At 37.2% G+C, this 17,684-nt stretch overlaps 1 protein-coding gene across 1 annotated transcript in view; it reads right to left on the bottom strand.

Annotated features, from left to right (window-relative positions):
• The window catches only part of ATR (ATR serine/threonine kinase), a 45,365-nt gene extending 28,841 nt beyond the window's left edge, over positions 1 to 16,524 (bottom strand). The window contains exons 1-7 of the mRNA XM_008582934.1: positions 16,345 to 16,524; positions 8,475 to 8,566; positions 6,831 to 6,980; positions 4,050 to 4,927; positions 2,918 to 3,096; positions 2,071 to 2,262; positions 444 to 634 (exon numbers count right to left, since the gene is read on the bottom strand). Of these exons, the coding sequence (XP_008581156.1) occupies positions 444 to 634; positions 2,071 to 2,262; positions 2,918 to 3,096; positions 4,050 to 4,927; positions 6,831 to 6,980; positions 8,475 to 8,566; positions 16,345 to 16,403 (1,741 nt within the window). The 5' untranslated portion in view covers positions 16,404 to 16,524. The remainder of the gene's footprint in view (positions 1 to 443; positions 635 to 2,070; positions 2,263 to 2,917; positions 3,097 to 4,049; positions 4,928 to 6,830; positions 6,981 to 8,474; positions 8,567 to 16,344) is intronic.
• Positions 16,525 to 17,684: the final 1,160 nt, after the last annotated feature.

Here is a 17,684-nt window from a genome sequence, read left to right as displayed (position 1 = left end):
AAGAAATTAAATGTGACTTTATAAAAATAAGCACCTATGCATTTTTTCTTTTTAGTAGAAGGACCATAGCATTATTCAGATCTCAAATCAAAAAGCTTTGGGCTGGCCGATTAGTTCTGTTGGTTAGAACACGGTGCTATAACACCAAGGTCAAGGGTTCAGATCCACATACTGGCCAGTTGCCTCCCCAAAACAAAAAATAAACAAGGAAAAAAAAAAACTTAAAAGTTACATATAATTTCTATTGACGGAAGATTAATAAATAAAAATATTACACAAATAAATTTGGAACTCAGAAATTACTGACAAGCTTAATAGTACTGAAATCAAGAAAAAAACTTCTGGGTATTCCAAATACTTGTGTATTTAGGCTTCAGGCAAAAAAGAAAGCCTGTTCTGATTATCTTTAAAGGTTTTCTGATCTACTGCTTATTTGTACTCACCCTGCATATAAATCAAAGCATCATAAATTTTCACCGTGTTATCAATGATTGCCTCCAGGTCAGGTTTCTGAACAGATTCTAACAAACTCCTACAGGTCTTAAGCACTTTTGTGTAAAAATCCAAAGACATCCAAGTTATCACCACTGAAGGGTTCTTCTTACATTTATCTTGACAGTCCTTGAAATTATGGCTGCATTAAGTACATTTTTAAAGTCATTAGAATTAAGATGAATTTTGTTAGAGTCAAGCCTAATATTTCAGTAAAGAAAAAAGAAATGGTGAGTATAAAACTAACCTATAACCTTAAACCAATTTAAAGTAAATATGCAAATCAATTAATATGTCATTATTATTTTAAATGTAATCTCTTTTATGTCGACTTAACTCACTCTTAGGATTTGGGAAATAAATTTAATCTAGGATACTTCCTTTTTTCTTTGTTTTTTGGGGTTTTTTGTTCATTTGTTTTGGTGGGTTTTTTTCTTTTTGGTGACTAGCCAGTAAGGTAGGATACTTATATGTGGCATCACCGGGCTTAAAAAATGACAAGACATGCCTGTATAACTATTAACCGGCTGGAAGTGTGTAAACACTTTCTTCACAACAGGACGATGGTAGGCTTCAGCCTAATCATCTCTTCCTTCAAGTTATCTCCAATTCCCAATTTAAGGGAATCTGAATTAATATAGATCTTCTAAAATCTCTTTTATAACTTTGCATTGGCTAGTTAAGAGTGAATCAGAAAATACAGAATTACCATGAAAAAATTAACAAAGAGTAATGGTCTAAAATGTGGCGGTAAAAATAAAACTAAATCTTCAGATTACTTGTCTGTTTTACCTACATTAAGAATATTGATCTCGGGCCGGCCCGTGGCGCACTGGAGAGTGCGCCGCTTGGGAGTGTGGCGGCGCTCCCGCCGAGGGTTCGGATCCCATGTGGAGACCGGTGCCCGCTCACTGGCTGAGCACGATGCGGGCGCAACACCGAGGGTTGCGATCCCGTTACCGGTCAGTAAAAAAGACAAAAAGGAAAAAAAAAAAAAGAATATTGATCTCTAAAGGGCCACAAAAATGATTACATTCTGTAATGCTGAATATAGTAATTACCCTGATTTGAGCATCACATATCATACACAGGTATTGATAGTCAACGTGGCACTCACAGATACATATAATCAATTATGTTTCAAAAAAAAAAAATACTGGTCTCTGATGAGTTCTAAATTCCTATTGTTATTATCGAAGGGAGAAATGGAGCAGTCAAAAGAACACTGGCTTCTGAGTTTTACATAAATGTGTTCTGCTACTTTCTAATCATGGGTTCCCAGAAAAGTTAGTTTAGGCTTCAGACAAAAAAAGAGCCTCAACTTCTCTGAGCCTCAACTTCTTTTCTGTAAAGTGGACATAACAGCATTTACCTCACAAAATTGTTGTAAGACATATACAGTGCTTAGCATAGTGCCTAGCACTTAGCAGGCACTCAACTGAAAATAAATTTCTTATCTACCTCACTGAAAAGTTTGCATTCTAAGTTCACATGAATCAAGTGAATAACAAGATCTCCTAAAACAGTAAATCCAAGTTCATTACAAGAAACCCACCCAGAAAATATAAGTTGTTTTACCAGGTCACGTTTTGATGAGAACAGTGAACAGTGCACAGAGCAGTCAGTTGTAAGACAACAACGATTCCTTCTAAAGTCTCAATAACAAGATTCTTTAGATTACCGTTTTCAAGGGAAATCTGAAGGGATTCGGCTTTCTGTTTCAGTGCGCTCCATAATATGCTCTTTTTATTCATATCCACATGTTTAATTCTATAATTAATTATAACCACAGTAGAAAGATATTCATATTCAATATAAATTTGGTTTAAATGTGAAACATACTTAAAACAAAAAATACAATGTAATATCACTACTAAAATTCATACTGCGAAAGATTTAAAACAACAATTAAAACAATGTTCAGGGCTGGCTGAAATGTGGCAATTCTTTGGCTATATTAAGAAATACTTTGCGGGCCAGCCCCGTGGCTCACTCAGGAGAGTGTGGTGCTGGTAGCACCGAGGCTGCAGGTTCGGATACTATATAGGGATGGCCGGTGCGCTCACTGGCTGAGCGTGGTGCAGACAACACCATGCTGAGGGTTGTGATCCCCTTACCAGGCAAAAAAAAAAAAAAAAACTTTGCTAACATTTAAAAAATTGCTGATAGATGTATAGTATCAGATTTTTTATATATTAAAAAGTTAAATTAGACAGGCATGTAAAAACAAGCAAAGTAATTATATTTAGCTATAAAACATTTCATAATAGAACAGACTACAAAAACTATTAAACTATTTTAAGCATTCTTTTGACAACATTTAGAAAAATGTTTTTTGTGTATTTAAATCAAAGCACTAAAACATGATTCTAAAGTGAACACAGTTTCATTAAATGACCAAATACAAACTGAATGAAGGTCATACTCCTCAGTCTGTTTCAGTGCTCTTTTGGAAGAGTTTAGAGATGAACTGAGTCGACGCCTTTTGGGTGATATTCCATCACTATCACTGCTGAGGCTTTCCCATTGAGCTTGGCATTGAATCTCCTCAAGGATTTCCATACTTTCCATTTTCAAGGCTGCATAAAGTGGGCCCAATAAGTACTGAGAAAACAAAAATAATTTCAAAACTCTCTCTTAGAAAATGTTTATATTATTCATAGGCAGCAAGAAAGCATTTGGTTTTAATATGTTTTCTAGTAAGGTAAACTATTTTCAAAGTCTCATAAAGCAACACAAATACCTAAGTTAATCTATATTATTTAAGTCTATATATTTAGTATGGTTGTATAGTTTTAGAAGGCTTAACACAAACTCTTCTATAATCTGTTTTTCCCTCTATCAAAATGCTACAAAGAAAACTTCTATAAGGGAATTTTCACAGTATAAATCCAGAAAAATGTAAAAATAAAATAAAATGTTTAATCAACTTACTACATATCTGACTATTTTATTGTATTGCCTGTCTCCCACAGTTCAAACAGGAAAAAGGGCATAATTCGGCATAACTAATTACTCACAGGTTTCCTAAAACTGATTGATAATAACCTGTTGAAAATAAAATCTATGAGTGATCAGAGTTTCTGCAATTAAGTTGATAACTGGCCCCCTTTTAGTTAATAATGAAACAAACATATTAATACTTCACAAATTCTACTTTAAAATATTCTACTCGACTGGCAGTTCATTACCAGCTTAATGAATAAGTCCTTCTGAAATCGAAGTAAAAATCCATAATAGGTAGCCAAACTAGATTACGTCCTGAATGTACATTATTATTAAAGATACTCTATTTTCTTATTATCACCTTGCACATATGCATGTACTTAAATGAGCAAAACACATACCTAACAAGTAACCTTAAAAATGTCTTACCTCTAGGCCGGCCTGTGGCTCACTCGGTAGAGTGCGGTGCTGATAACACCAAGGCCACGGGTTCGGATCCTACATAGGGATGGCCGGTTTGCTCACTGGCTGAGCGTGGTGCTGACAACACCAAGCCAAGGGTTGAGAACCCCTTACTGGTCATCTTTTTAAAAAAAAAAAAAATGTCTTACCTCTGCATCTACCTGAAGTCCAAGCACATCCACAAGAGATCTGCAAATATTTCTGATGTAGACCTTCCTGACTTGTAAAGCAGATTCATACCCGTCTGGCACAAATTTAAGGAAATACTGCAGTAAATGGCACAAAGCTGCTTTTAGCAAATCAGACTTAAGCTGCATAAGCACACCATCTTCAAACAAGACACAGAGTTTTTCCAGTAGCATATTTAAATAGACAGGTTCAATATTTCTATAAGCTTCTGCTTCAAAGGGGAATAGTGTCTTTATCAGCTTCGATAATGGCTCTTCGAAGAGCTTCAATTGGTCAGTATCCATTTCTACAAGGTGTTTTAATAATTCCAAAAATGAGCTGAAAAAAGTGTTGGCTGGTTGTGCTGGTAGTCCTCCAAGCTCAAAGAGTTCAGTTAAAAGGCTAATTGCTAAGGATTTAGTCTTTGGACTACCATACTCTAGCAGAACACAACCTATCTGCCAAAGTAAGAGTTCTTGCCTTCTAAAAAACACAATCGCAATAATACGAATAAGAACCGTTAATAAAGTAACTTCAATAAATTCTAAATTTTGCATGGTCGTGAACTGCAAAGGAGCTGGTTGTAAACATCCCATGTGTTCATCTAATTGACTTAAAAATTGGCTAGCAACTACTGGCCATTCTACAATGTCTCCCATTGCATTTCTCCTGTGGAGGTAAATCAAGTCTTCAAAAAGATGTAATAATTCCTTTGTGAGTACCCCAAAAATAGCAGGACTCTTGCTTTTAAAAAGGAATAATAATGAGCAGATGACTTCACAGATTTTCTTATGTAACATGTAACAGGATGGAGTTGCTGCAATCCGCAGAAGTCTTGTTATGATCCAATTACTGAATTCTTTGAAATAAACAAAAAAAGATATTAAATAAGCAAGTACATTGAAAGTGCTAATTAATTTGCTAAATGCTTGATGATTGACTTTTTTTTTTTGGTGGCTGGCCATTATGGGGATCTGAACCCTTGACCTTGGTGTTATAACACTGCACTCTAACTAACTGAGCTAATCAGCCAGCCCTGATGATGATTTTAAAGAATAAACTTCACTAACAAAAATAATCTAAAACATTCCCTACACAATGGAAACATATTATAATAGTTTAGAATACCAAGTATAGATAGAGTCAGACAGACAAAGTCCTACCTTTCTACTTACTAGTTGTGTGAACTTTTCATTTCTCTGAACCTTGTAACTTCATCTATGAAAGGGGAATAATGACATGTATGCTATGAGTTACTCTGAGGATAGAATAAGATAATGTACATAAAATACTCAGTCAAGGGCCGGCCTGTAGCTCACTTGGGAGAGTGTGGTGCTAATAACACCAAAACCATGGGTTCAGTTCCCAATATAGGGATGGCCGGTTGTCTCACTCGGGAGAGCATGGTGCTGACAACACCAAGTCAGGGGGTTAAGATCCCTTACCGGACATCCTTAAAAAAAACAAAAAAACAAATAAAAACTCCTAATGTATAAAAATGTTCAATAAACGATAGCTAACATCACTCCTTCAACAAAAATTTGAGTGGCGACTCTGTCCCAGACGCACAAGAGTAAATCAGTCATACTACTGTCCTCTCAAATGCTATAGTATAATTTCTTGAACTTTTTGACTGCAACTAAGAAATACATTTTACATCATGACCCAGTATACATATGCATATTTATTTTACTTAGAAGTAAAAGTTTCATGAAATAGTACTAATTCATTACATGCGATGTACTATATTTTCTAGTTTACTTCGTCTTGCTTTAAATGCTGATAACTCTCTAATTTCATAACCCACTAGTGGGTTATTATCTATAGTTTAAAAAATACTGTAGAAAAGAATATAGACAAATGATTACAATGCAGTTTAATAGCCACGCACACGGAAAAATATGCAAAACCCTTACTACTAAGAGAGCACTTAACTAAGAGTGAAGGAGTAACAAAGCCAGTTCTAGTCAGTCAGGAGTAGTGGTCAGAAAAGACTTGTTGGAGGACATGCTACCAAAGTTGAGACTTGAAGTTTAAGCATATAATTTAAAAATACCCATTACACAGAAAAAAAAAGTTTGCTTTAAACGAGTAACAAAGCCAGTTCTAGTCAGTCAGGAGTAGTGGTCAGAAAAGACTTGTTGGAGGACACGCTACCAAAGTTGAGACTTGAAGTTTAAGCATATAATTTAAAAATACCCATTACACAGAAAAAAAAAGTTTGCTTTAAACCTGTTTATGAGCAGACCAATAAAGGGACAAAAGTAGTAGGAGCAATAAGAAATAAGCCTAGAAAAAAAGCCTCACCATCTAGTACGGGGGTCAGCAAAGTTTTTCTTAAAGGGCCAAATACTTTTGGCTTCAGTGTATAAGCTGCTTCTGTAGTAGTAAATGAATGAGTGTGGCCATGTTCTAAAAAATAGAACAAAAATAGGCAGCTGGCCTGTGGGCTATAGTTTGCCAATCTCTAGCCCAGAAAAAAGAAATTACCAAGAACAGAAAAAAGAAAACTGTGCCAAAGTGCTCAACAGCAAATAAACAAATTTGATGACTTCTGTTCTTTTCTAAACACGGAGTACATGATAAAAAGAAAACAATAAGGATATGTTAAATAAAAATAACCCTTACAATTTCATTCCCTCAATTTACAGCAATTTTGACCCCAAAAACTGCAATTATGTATATGTGATATTGCAGAAGAGTAGAAAAGGGTAGAATTCATAAAACAGATTGCAAATGAATGCATGAATAGCAGCACTTACCAATACAACTGCCTTTGGCCTCATTTTGCCCATGGCTTCCATTCACATTTACAAACATAAGTGGGGAGGATTTCATGATATGTTGGATGAAATCAAGCAACATTACAGAGGTTGGCTGAGAGTCAGTTTTCTTTACAAGTTCTAGAGCAACTAAAACAATAAAAGATTCATTTTAAAGAGTCATGACAAATTAAACAGCAGTCCTTTTGTTAAGAATCTAGACGCTGGTGATCAGAATTATGTTCAGCATAGCGCTCATGCTAAATTAACGGGACCAAACACTACAGTCCTAATTTTAAATGTTTAATAATCATGTGCATTCATCTATTATATATCTATTCACCAAACATGTATTGTAGGCCAACAGTATGCTAGGCACTGTGCTAAAATCTGAGAATTGAAAAAAAAGTCTCACAATCAGGTGAGGGAGTCAAACAAATAAACAAATAATTTTAATACAATCTGGCAACTGCACTAACCCAGAATAAAGGGAAACAGGTGTCTGGGAGGACACTATGTAGGAGTTCACAGACTCTAGGAGTTGGGAAAGCACAGAGGGAAAGGCAAGTGGTCGAAGCAGAGAGTACCATATGAAAATACATCTTGCAAGTATTCAGTAGTCCTTTGTTATTTCTCAACAACACATAATTTTACCGATTGAAAAAAGAAAGGCTAAATGGCTATAAGTCATAAAATCTGTGCCAAATTTAGAATCAAATTTACAAACCCTAAGCCAAATGCCACTCTCTATTACAACATATAATTCAACAGATAATTTCAACATAATAATTTCATATAATTATTATCCCCTTCCATATAATTTCAACAGATATGACAAATGTGACACCATCTTGCCAAGTTGGTAATATTCGTCTTTTAGATTGCCTGAAACAGGCAATGGTTGATTTAACAACTCACAGAATCCTCTTACCTCCTACAGACAAAGGCACCAACTCTTATTTAAAGAGTTTTTTGTGGCTTTTTCTATATCTCGATCAATGGCACAAGACTTAAGTAAAATAGGGTCCACAAGATTGGAACTGGCCAAATATTTTTTATGTATTGATATCTCACATCAGAAAAGAATGCATAGCAAGGAGTAGAATATCTAGCTAACAAATAGAAAAATAGAATTACTTTAAAAGTCTAAATCAAGGGCCAGCCCATGGCTCACTTGGGAGAGTGTGGTGCTGATAACACCAAGGCCACGGGTTTGGATTCCTATATAGGGATGGCTGGTCAGCTCACTTGGCGGAGCGTGGTGCTGACAACACCAAGTCAATGGTTAAAATCCCCTTACTGGTCATCTTTAAAAAAAAAAAAAAAAGTCTAAATCACATTATGTAACAAGCAATACTGCATAACAACTTGCCTAAAAACAGTAACTGTCATCAGCTAGTCCAATGGTAGTGGGTTATCAGAACTTATTAACATTAGTGTCACTAAAGTTGGTATACAACCCTCCGCTGCTAAATTTGACTGGCTTTAAAAAAAAAAAAAAGAAAATAATAACTATCATAAATACAAGTATTAACCCTATATCTAAAACTTCATAGAGAAAAATGCTAGCATGATGTTGTATATATATGGAAATGAAAACTATCAAATTTGTAAAGTTGATATAAGAAATCATTGGTTTCTTACCAACATCTACATCTGTAAGTATTCGGTCAACGAACTGACATAGAATTTGTCTTGGCTTCTGTACAACTGTATTATATTCCTCTGGATTGGCACTGAAATACAAATAAAAAGTTTTTAATCTTTAAAGGGACTCACAATTTCATTTGTAAAAAATTCTCTAAAGTTGAACTTATTAAATGTGTTTAGTTTCAATGTTGACATTTGCAGTATTCTTCTGTATGAAAATGAAAAGAAAATCTAAATACATGTTACCAATTTATAAGAAAAAAAAGGGAAAGAAAACATGCTAAATGACACCACAGGGATTCGACCTGCAAAATCTAGACCTACCCTGATCAATATGGTAGCCAGTAGCCACATGTAGCTAGTGAGTAGTTGAAATACGGTTAATCCCAATTGAGATGTGCTATAAGTATAAAATACACATTGGATTTCCAATACTTAGTATTAAAAAAAGTTTTCAATTTCATTATAATTTTAAACTACATGTTGAAATGATAATATTTGGATATACTAAATTAAATAAAATATAATATTAAAATTAATTTCACCTATTTCTTTTTAACTTTTTAAAAATGTGGTTAACTAGAAAAATTTAAATTACATACGTGGCTTGCATTATGTTTTTATTGAATGGCGCTGATCTAGACTTTTTGAAAATCTACAGAACACAGTTTCTTTAACAAATAAATTCCAAGGGAAAAAAGAGAGAAGGAGAAATCTATAACTAAGACTTAAGAGTCATATCAATTTCAGTGCATGATCCTAAACTGGATTCTGATTACAAATAAAAACTGTTAGCAAATTATATATGACAATTGGGAAAATTTGAACACAGACTAGATATTTGACGCTATTAAGGAATCTTTTTTTTTTTTTTTTCAGCTACTGTTGAAAAGGTGAAAAAAAATAGTTCAGTGGGGTAAACCAGATAAATCAGACTAGCCTTCCACTCGGAGTAGATTGTGAGGCCATTCATCAAAACAGTTAACAGAGGAGGAAGAACAGGCCTGGGGAGGGGGATAAAGAAATAAAGACCCAAAGAAGCAGTTGAAGTTGAACACTTATATACTGAGTGGTACAAAAAGTAGTAAATTATAAAAACATTACAAGGCAAGGGAGCTTGGGCTAGGGTGTGGAGAAGTGACTAATAAGATGAGCATTAGTTGAAGAGGTTTTGTTTGTACAGAGTTCTCTCAGCTTCACCTACCCTGTCTCTAGTGATAAAAATGTCTTTCTTCAGGTGCAGGCAAGATAGCTTCCACCTGGGAGTTTTATCTCTTGCTTTTGGAAAGGTCAGAGTGTCCTTCTTATATCTGCTGTTTTCTTTTTTTTTTTTTTTTGTAAGTGTCTTTAACTCAAAACAATCAACAGGTCAGAGCAGATATTTTAGGGTGTTGGGTCCTGAACTCCATTCATTCCCTGTATGCTTGTAGAGAATATAATCACCTGTTGTTAGATACAGAATTAATATTTATTTGTTATATTAATCTTGTTCATTATGATGTTGCAATTTTCTTATCCTTATTGATTTTTTTCTGCTGTATCTATCAATTACTGAGAAAGTTGTGTTAAAATTTCCTGCTGTGATAGTGGATATGTCAATTTCTTATTGTAGTTCTGTCAATTTTGCCTTATATATACTGAGGCTGTTATTAGGGATATATAAATTCAGAATTGTTACATCTTCCTGATCAGTAGAACATTTTATTGCTATTTAGTGTCTATTTTTATCTTTATAATGCTTTTTTTGCATAACAGTGCTTTTTTATTGTGGTAAAATATATATAGCATAAAATTTACCTTTTTTACCATTTTTAAGTGTACAGGTCTATGGTATTAAGTACATTCAAATGATTCTGCGACCATTTGCGCCATCTATACTTTTCATCTTAACTCTATACCCATTTCTCCCTCTCCCTAGCCCAGACAACCAACATTCTACCTTCTTTCTCTACAAATTTGACTATTTTAAGCACCTCATATAAGTGGCATCTTATAATATTCATCCTTTTGTGACTGACTTATTTCACTTAGCCTAATGTCTTCAAGGTTCATCCGTGTTGTAGCATGTGTCAGAATTTCCTTCCTTTTTAAGGCTGAAAAATATTCCATTGTACGTATATACCACTTTTTGTTTATCCATTCATTTGTCAATGGACACTTAGGTTGCTCTCACCTTTTAGGTACTGTGAGCAATGCTACCTGTTCAAGTCTCTGCTTTCAATACTTTTGGGTATATGCCCAGAAGTGGAACTGCTGGTTCATGTGGTAGTTCTGTTTAATTTTTTGTGAAACCCCCATACCATTTTCCACAGTGGCTATACCACCTCCCATCTCATTTCTATACATCCTCACAAACACTTGTTATTTTCTGTTTTTGTTTTTTATAGTAGCTATTGCAATGGGTGAGAAATGGTATCTCTTTGTGGTTTTGATTTGCATCTCAAATCAATATATAAGGTTCCAATTTCTATACCTCCTTACAAACACTTGTTATTTTCCATTTTTTTATAATAGCTACTGTAATGGTGAGAAATGGTATCTCGCTGTGATTTTGATTTGCATCTCACTAATGATCAGTAATGTTGAGCACCTTTTTCATGGTTTATTGGCCATTTGTATATCTTTTTTGGAAAAATGTCTACTCAAGTCCTTTGTCCATTTTTAATAGAGTTGTGGGTTTTTTTGTCATTGAATTGTAAGAGTTCTTTTTTTTTTTTTTCCTTTTTGTCTTTTTCTGTGTCCGGCAACGGATCGCAACCCTCAGTGTCGCCCCCGTACCGGACCGGGACCGGCAATGGGATCGCAACCCTCGGCGTTGCTCCCGCGCCTTGCTCAGCCAGTGAGCAGGAACCGGTCTGTATGTGGGATCCGAACCCTCGGCGGGAGTGCCACCACACTCCCAAGCGGCACACTATAGCACTGCGCCACCGGGCCGGCCCATAAGAGTTCTTAATATAGTCTGGATATTAATTCCTTATCATATATATGATTTGCAGGTATTTTCTTCCATTCGCTGAGTTGCCTTTTCACTGTTGATATTGTCCTTTGGTGCAAAAAACTTCTTAATGTTGATGAAATTTACCTATTTTTTTCTTTTGTTGCTTGTGCTTTGTTGTGTCATATTCAAGAAATCGTTGCCAAATCCAGTGTCATAATGTTTTCCCCCACGTTCTCTTCTAAGAGTTTCATAGTTTTAGCTTTTATGTTTAGGTCTTTGACCTATTTTGATTTAACCTTTGTATGTCCTTTGTATTTTTAAAGTTTTAGGTAGAGGTAAAGGCAGAAGCCAGTTTGCAAGGGGTTGAAAAACAAATGAAATGTAATTGAGAATAGTACGTTCTTTCTAAAAAAACCAAAAAAGGAGAGAATTGGAGTTAGTAGTAACTAAAGGAATGTATGGGGTCAGATGTTTAGTAAAACATAGATAAAATAAAATTTACCATTTTTAAGTGTACAGGTCTGTGATATTAAGTATATTCACATCGTATAGAGTATCTGTATGGGTACAGATGCTAGTAATTTAATGAATTCATAAGGCAACTAAAACAAGATAAGATCCTCCGCTCTAAGGAATTCAGAATAGTTGTTAGGGGGAGAGGAGGAATGCACATAAGTAATCGTAAACAAGTGTCATATACACCCAAAGTAGGAAATGATTAACTCTACCTATAGGATTCATGGAAGGTTTACTTGTGAATGATTAGTGAAGTCCATCACATCTACTAACAAAACAGCTTAGGGTGTGATAGATAAGCTTATTTATAAAGAATAAGGTTATATATAAGAATAAGGTTATTTATAAGAATAAGGTTATATTCTTATATTAATAAGAATAAGGTTATATAAATAAGGTTATTTATAAAGAATAAAATTATATATTTCATATGTTACAATTTATAATGTCTGTATAGAACTGTAAAATGTACATATTTTTTCCCAATCATTATCTCATACAGTGCTAAAAGGAAAATAAGAGAAGTGTTTTCCTGATTATGCAACCACAAAGTCCAATCCTAATTGATTAGATACAGGACCCCTAGCATTTACAGCTAACAAATGCCATGAAGGGACTAGTCCTGGTACATAGAAGACATTAAAAATAAACTTGTTGAATGAATGAATGGTTCATAAGAATCTTCCTGAATCTTGTTGCTCCTTAATTCTTAATGCAGTAATTAGAGACGCTTCTGAAGAAGGAAGACAAGGTCAAAGCTCAAAAGACTAGCTAAGGAGTTTGGATTTACACTGAAGGCAGTGAGTAGGCATCAAAGGATTTTAAGTAGGGATGTTAAGATTAAACACATTTGAAAACATGAATTCAATTATTTCCCTGTTTAAAACATGCTAATGGCTTCCCATCACACTTACAATAAAATCTAATTCCTTATTCTGACCTAAAAGGTGCTAAAGGATCTGGCTCCTTCCTATCATAACCCTCCATCCTTAACTCATACCACTCCCCTCTTTGCTCCCTATGTTACAGCCCTCTTCCTATTCTAAGTAGGCTCATTCCCACTTAGGAGTCTTCCTATGCCATCTCAGATACTTTTTCCCCAGCTTCACATGACTGGCTTCTTCTCACGGTCCAAATCTTCTCTAGCGGTTAATGTTGCTGCTGCTCAGATCCTCACTGCTATACCATGGTCCAATTTAATATTTTAATAGCAACTATCATTATCTGAATATATCTTGTGATTGCAAAGAAATTTTAAATAGGAAGATCAGAGAAAGCCTTTTCGAAATGACATCTGAATGGAATCAGCCAGTGTTCAGATGAAGAAACAGCAAATGCAAAGGCATAAAGGCAGTTTTCTTCTAAGTAATCTTATCTATCCCATGGCTTTAAATATCACCTATATACTGATAACTATCAAATATATACTTCTTCAGCCATATCAGCTGATAACTCTCAAATACATACTTCTAGCCACATATTTACAGCCCTCCCTCAGGAGGGGATTATATTTGCAGGGGATTGTTTCCAGGACTCCCCACAACTATCAAACTCGTTGGATACTCAAGCCCCTTATGTAAAATGGCATATTTGCATATAACCTATGCAGATCCTCCCATATACTTTAAATCATCTCTAGATTACATATAATAAATGACCTATGTGTCTTGGACAAACAAGGTCGATGTCATCGGAGTAGAGTAAGCAAGAGAGAGATAGGTGATGTAGTCAGAAGCAGGCTGAGGCCAAATTATGCAGAACTTTAGAGGCCTGGGTAAGGAGTCTGGATTTTGTACTAAGTGTGCTGGATAAGCCAAAGGAAGGTTTTGGGTAGGGGAATAATATATTATTATTTTCAGTGACTAACAGTTGTAAAATCACTTTGCTGAATGAGAAACCCATAAATTTTAAGTGGGTAAAAGTGGAAATGGAGAGATCAGCTGAGAGGTTACTGTAATAGTCCAGATAAGATATTATGGTGGTAGCAGTGAAGATGGTGAGAAGTGTCAGATTCTAGATGTCTTTTAAAGGTATGGTTGACAGGACTAGTTAATAGATTATTGAGGGATAAGGGAAAGAATCGAGGATGACTCCTAGGCGTTTGGTTGGTACACTTAAAATAACATGAAAGAAAGAACAGATTTAAGGGCAGTAAATCAGGAGTTCTGCCTTGGGTATGTTAATTTTCATTTCCAGGTGTGGATATTGAGTATGCAACATAATATTGTCAGCATTCTGTACCCACAGGTTCCACATGCACAGATTCAAGGAACTGTGATCAAAATATTAGGAAAAAATAAACAAACACAAATTTTAAAAATACAGTATAACAACTATGTACATAGTATTCCATTGTATTAGGTATTAGAAGTAATCTAGAGATGATTTAAAGTATATGGTAGGATGTTCATAGGTTATATGTAAATACAACACCATTTTATATAAGGGACTTGAGCATCCGAGGAGTTTGGAAACAATCCAAACAATTCCCAGGGGACCTGGAAACAATCCCCTGCAGATACCAAGAGAGGACTGTAAATATCTCTGGGCTAGAAGCATATATTTGGGAGTTATCAGCATAGAGATGATATTTAAACCTATGGGACTAGGTAAGATTACATAGAAGAGAGCAAGGATAAAAGGAGGGCCAAGGACATACCCTGAAAGCACATGGCAGAATAGTCAAGAATGACTCCTAGATTTCTGGTTTGGGGAAAGGGTTGAACATGGTACCATTTACTGAGATTTCCCTACTTCAGTGAATGAGAGGAATTAAAAAAAAAAAAAAAAAAAAAAAAGCTTGGGGAGGTTAGGATATGTAGAGAATTTGTATTGGCTATGTTGAGTCTTAACTACAGCCTATATCATGGAGATAATATGAAAATCGATAAAGTTCTTTGGCTGAAGTAGTTGTAATAAAATGTCATGATAACTAAAAACTATTAGACCATTCTCTGTGGGTCAGTTTTTCTATTCTTTCTCTTGGAATGACTACAGATCAATGAAATGAAAAGTATCATAAGCTCTGTTGATGAAACAGATTATGAAACCATTATTTTTATTAACGAGTCTCATGGAGAAAGAGGAGGAAAGAAAGTATTAACCAGCTAATTCTACATTAAATCAGGGTGGGAAAATATACCAAGCTTCATAGTGAGCTTGAAAGATGAAATCTGTACAACTTCCTAAAATAACTTTTATTCGTCTTCTTTTAGAAAGGTAGAAAGTTACTCTACAAAACGTTAACACAAAGTACACTTGCCACATTCACACAAATTGGAAAAAATTCACACGCAAAAAATAAGAGTGATGTAGTTAGGGCAGGAATGGTCTCTTCATGTATTCTCTTACTTATGTAATTGAGAAAGACTAAATTTCTTTGGATGGCCAATAAGTGGAAATGAACACAGCTGCACTGCAGAAAGAAAGAGTAGATGTCCCATGAGTTTAATGTCAGTTCTGACCTTGTGTTGAAAGTTTTCAAACGGCTTGAGAAACTGGGATGCAATTAATCCAACTGATAATTTAACTCTGGGAGCAGTAGAAGCCCGCTTATTTCTTCTTCACAGTGAATTTAAACAAACGGAAAACCCGGCCGTGTAAACTTAGGCCTGGCTGAGGGAAGCCCGCATGTTTGCGGGAGGGCGGGCGGGCGGCAGCCACCAACACTGCAGGAGGATAAGATACGGTTACATGATTTTATCTTGGGGTGTACAGAAGCCAGGCATTTGCAAACGAAAGAGTACTAAATTATCTTCAAATTTTGCCAAAACCATGCACGTTTGCATTTGCGGACACTGCGGCCGGCCCCTCGGATTTCTGACTAAATGCATCCAGGACCGGACCATCAACAGGAAAGGGGTCACATCTTCGGAATGGACGACGATTCCACTTCGAAGAAAGAAACGGCTTTTTCCAGCCAAAGATCCCCCTTGCTGAAAATCAGAAGCCGTGATTTTTCTTCCAAGGGTCGTTCTGGGACAAAACGTTAAGGCCAAAAAACACCACAATTCCTTCACGAGTGATCATAAAGAACAGAAACTGGGAAGTTCATAGGTCAGGCCCCTCGTGTACAGAAATTGGTTTTCGAGAGGCACATGAGTGTGCAAAAGTGACCAAGAGTAACCAGAAGGGACTCTTCCCTCCAGCGGCCGCAGGGGAACCCCGGGCGCGCCCCCCGCGCTGCCGAGGGAGAGCGGCCGGCAGAGGCCTCCCTGGCCTCGGACCCGCTTCCGGCAGATGTGGGACGACGCCCCCGCGTCCAGTGAACGGCCGATGGGGGAAGCGCCCACCTCAGCCGCGGAGCATCTCCACAAAGGCAGCGGCCGGGGCTGAGGGAATCGAGCCATGGCGCAGTAGCGGGTGGGGGAGAGCACGTCCGGCGGAGGAGGACGCGGGGCCTGGCCCTACCTGCCCAGCTCCCGCAGGGCGGGGATCATGGAAGCCAGCTCCAGGCCTTGCTCGCCCATGCTGAGACTGCGCGGCTCTCCCCAACGACGCCGACGCGGGCTCTCGGTGTGTCCGCGGCTACCGCTAGTGGGAGGGGGCGGCGCCCGACGGCGCCTCGCGGGGCCCAAAACTCCTCCCGGAAGCCGCAGCGGGTCCCGCTCGCCAGGGCGACTGCATTTCCGCACAGGACCCGGGGGAAGCCGGGAGGCCGCGAGGGCGGGGTGAGCAGGCGGCGTGCACCTGGGCCGAGCCTCCCGGCAGGATTCGGCCTTGGCCCCCTGGCGGCCAGGGCGGCACTCGCGGATGGTTTTGCCTTTGAGCGTCTGGGCTTGGCTAGTCTCAGCCTGGGAGGCTCAGGGAAGCAAGAACCGCTGACCTTGGGAGCAAAGTGGCTTGACGACCACCGGCTGAGACTCCCTCGCTTCGCAAATACGCGAACTGAGACTATTCAGCAAGGAAAGGCCAAGAGTAGAGCCCAGGCTTCCCCACAGCATAACGTCCTCACATTGTAAGCGTTCCTCATTTTCTCACCGCTCTTGTCATCCTTTCTTGAGATGCACATGGCAAAAGGTGGGCTCTTCCCTGTCCTTCCTAGTTCAGCAGTTTTTTTCAACTTGGAATCACACTTGAGTTTCCTTGAGGAGCCTACCCACCTTTAACACGTAAAGATGGGGTTGAATTGTATTTATATGTAATGTATTAAATCAACAGCAGCAGTACTGTGTATTAAAATGTCACCATTTGGGACATCTACAACCTGTGATTTAATTTTTTGAGTTAATCAATGGATTTCTCGTCTGGGTACTTTCTAGCTCAACTAAATTTTTTATTCAAAAGTTCGTCACCATAAGAGATTGTTAATATGTCAAAAATCACGTATTAATCAGGCAAAGCCATGCAGTGTGCTTACATTTATCCTTTGATACATGGGAATAATTGTTGATGCCACATCCAAAAGAAAAAAAAAAATCAAACGTCAAGAGTTCAGATCCCCATACCGGCCAGAGGACAAACCCCCCCCCCCAAAAAAAAAAATCCAAAGTGATGGAATGACAGCCAAATATGCTCCTGCCTCAGGAATTTTGCACTTACTGTATCCCCTGCCTTGAACATCCTCCCTCTTTGCCTCTTTTCCTTCAACTATTTGCTGAAATGACAACAGAGAGACAAGCACACATACACTCACACTCTTTTCCCCCATCATCTTGCTTTATTTTTCATCATGGCACTTAGAATCAAATGATATATCACATATTATTTTATTTGACCGTCTTTCCAATTAGAATATAAACTTGAGAGCA

Source organism: Galeopterus variegatus, unplaced genomic scaffold, assembly GCF_000696425.1.
Source record: "Galeopterus variegatus unplaced genomic scaffold, G_variegatus-3.0.2 Scaffold2769, whole genome shotgun sequence".
NCBI lineage: Eukaryota > Metazoa > Chordata > Mammalia > Dermoptera > Cynocephalidae > Galeopterus > Galeopterus variegatus.
Note: the sequence above shows the minus strand (reverse complement) of the source record. Positions and strands in the feature narration are given on the sequence as shown.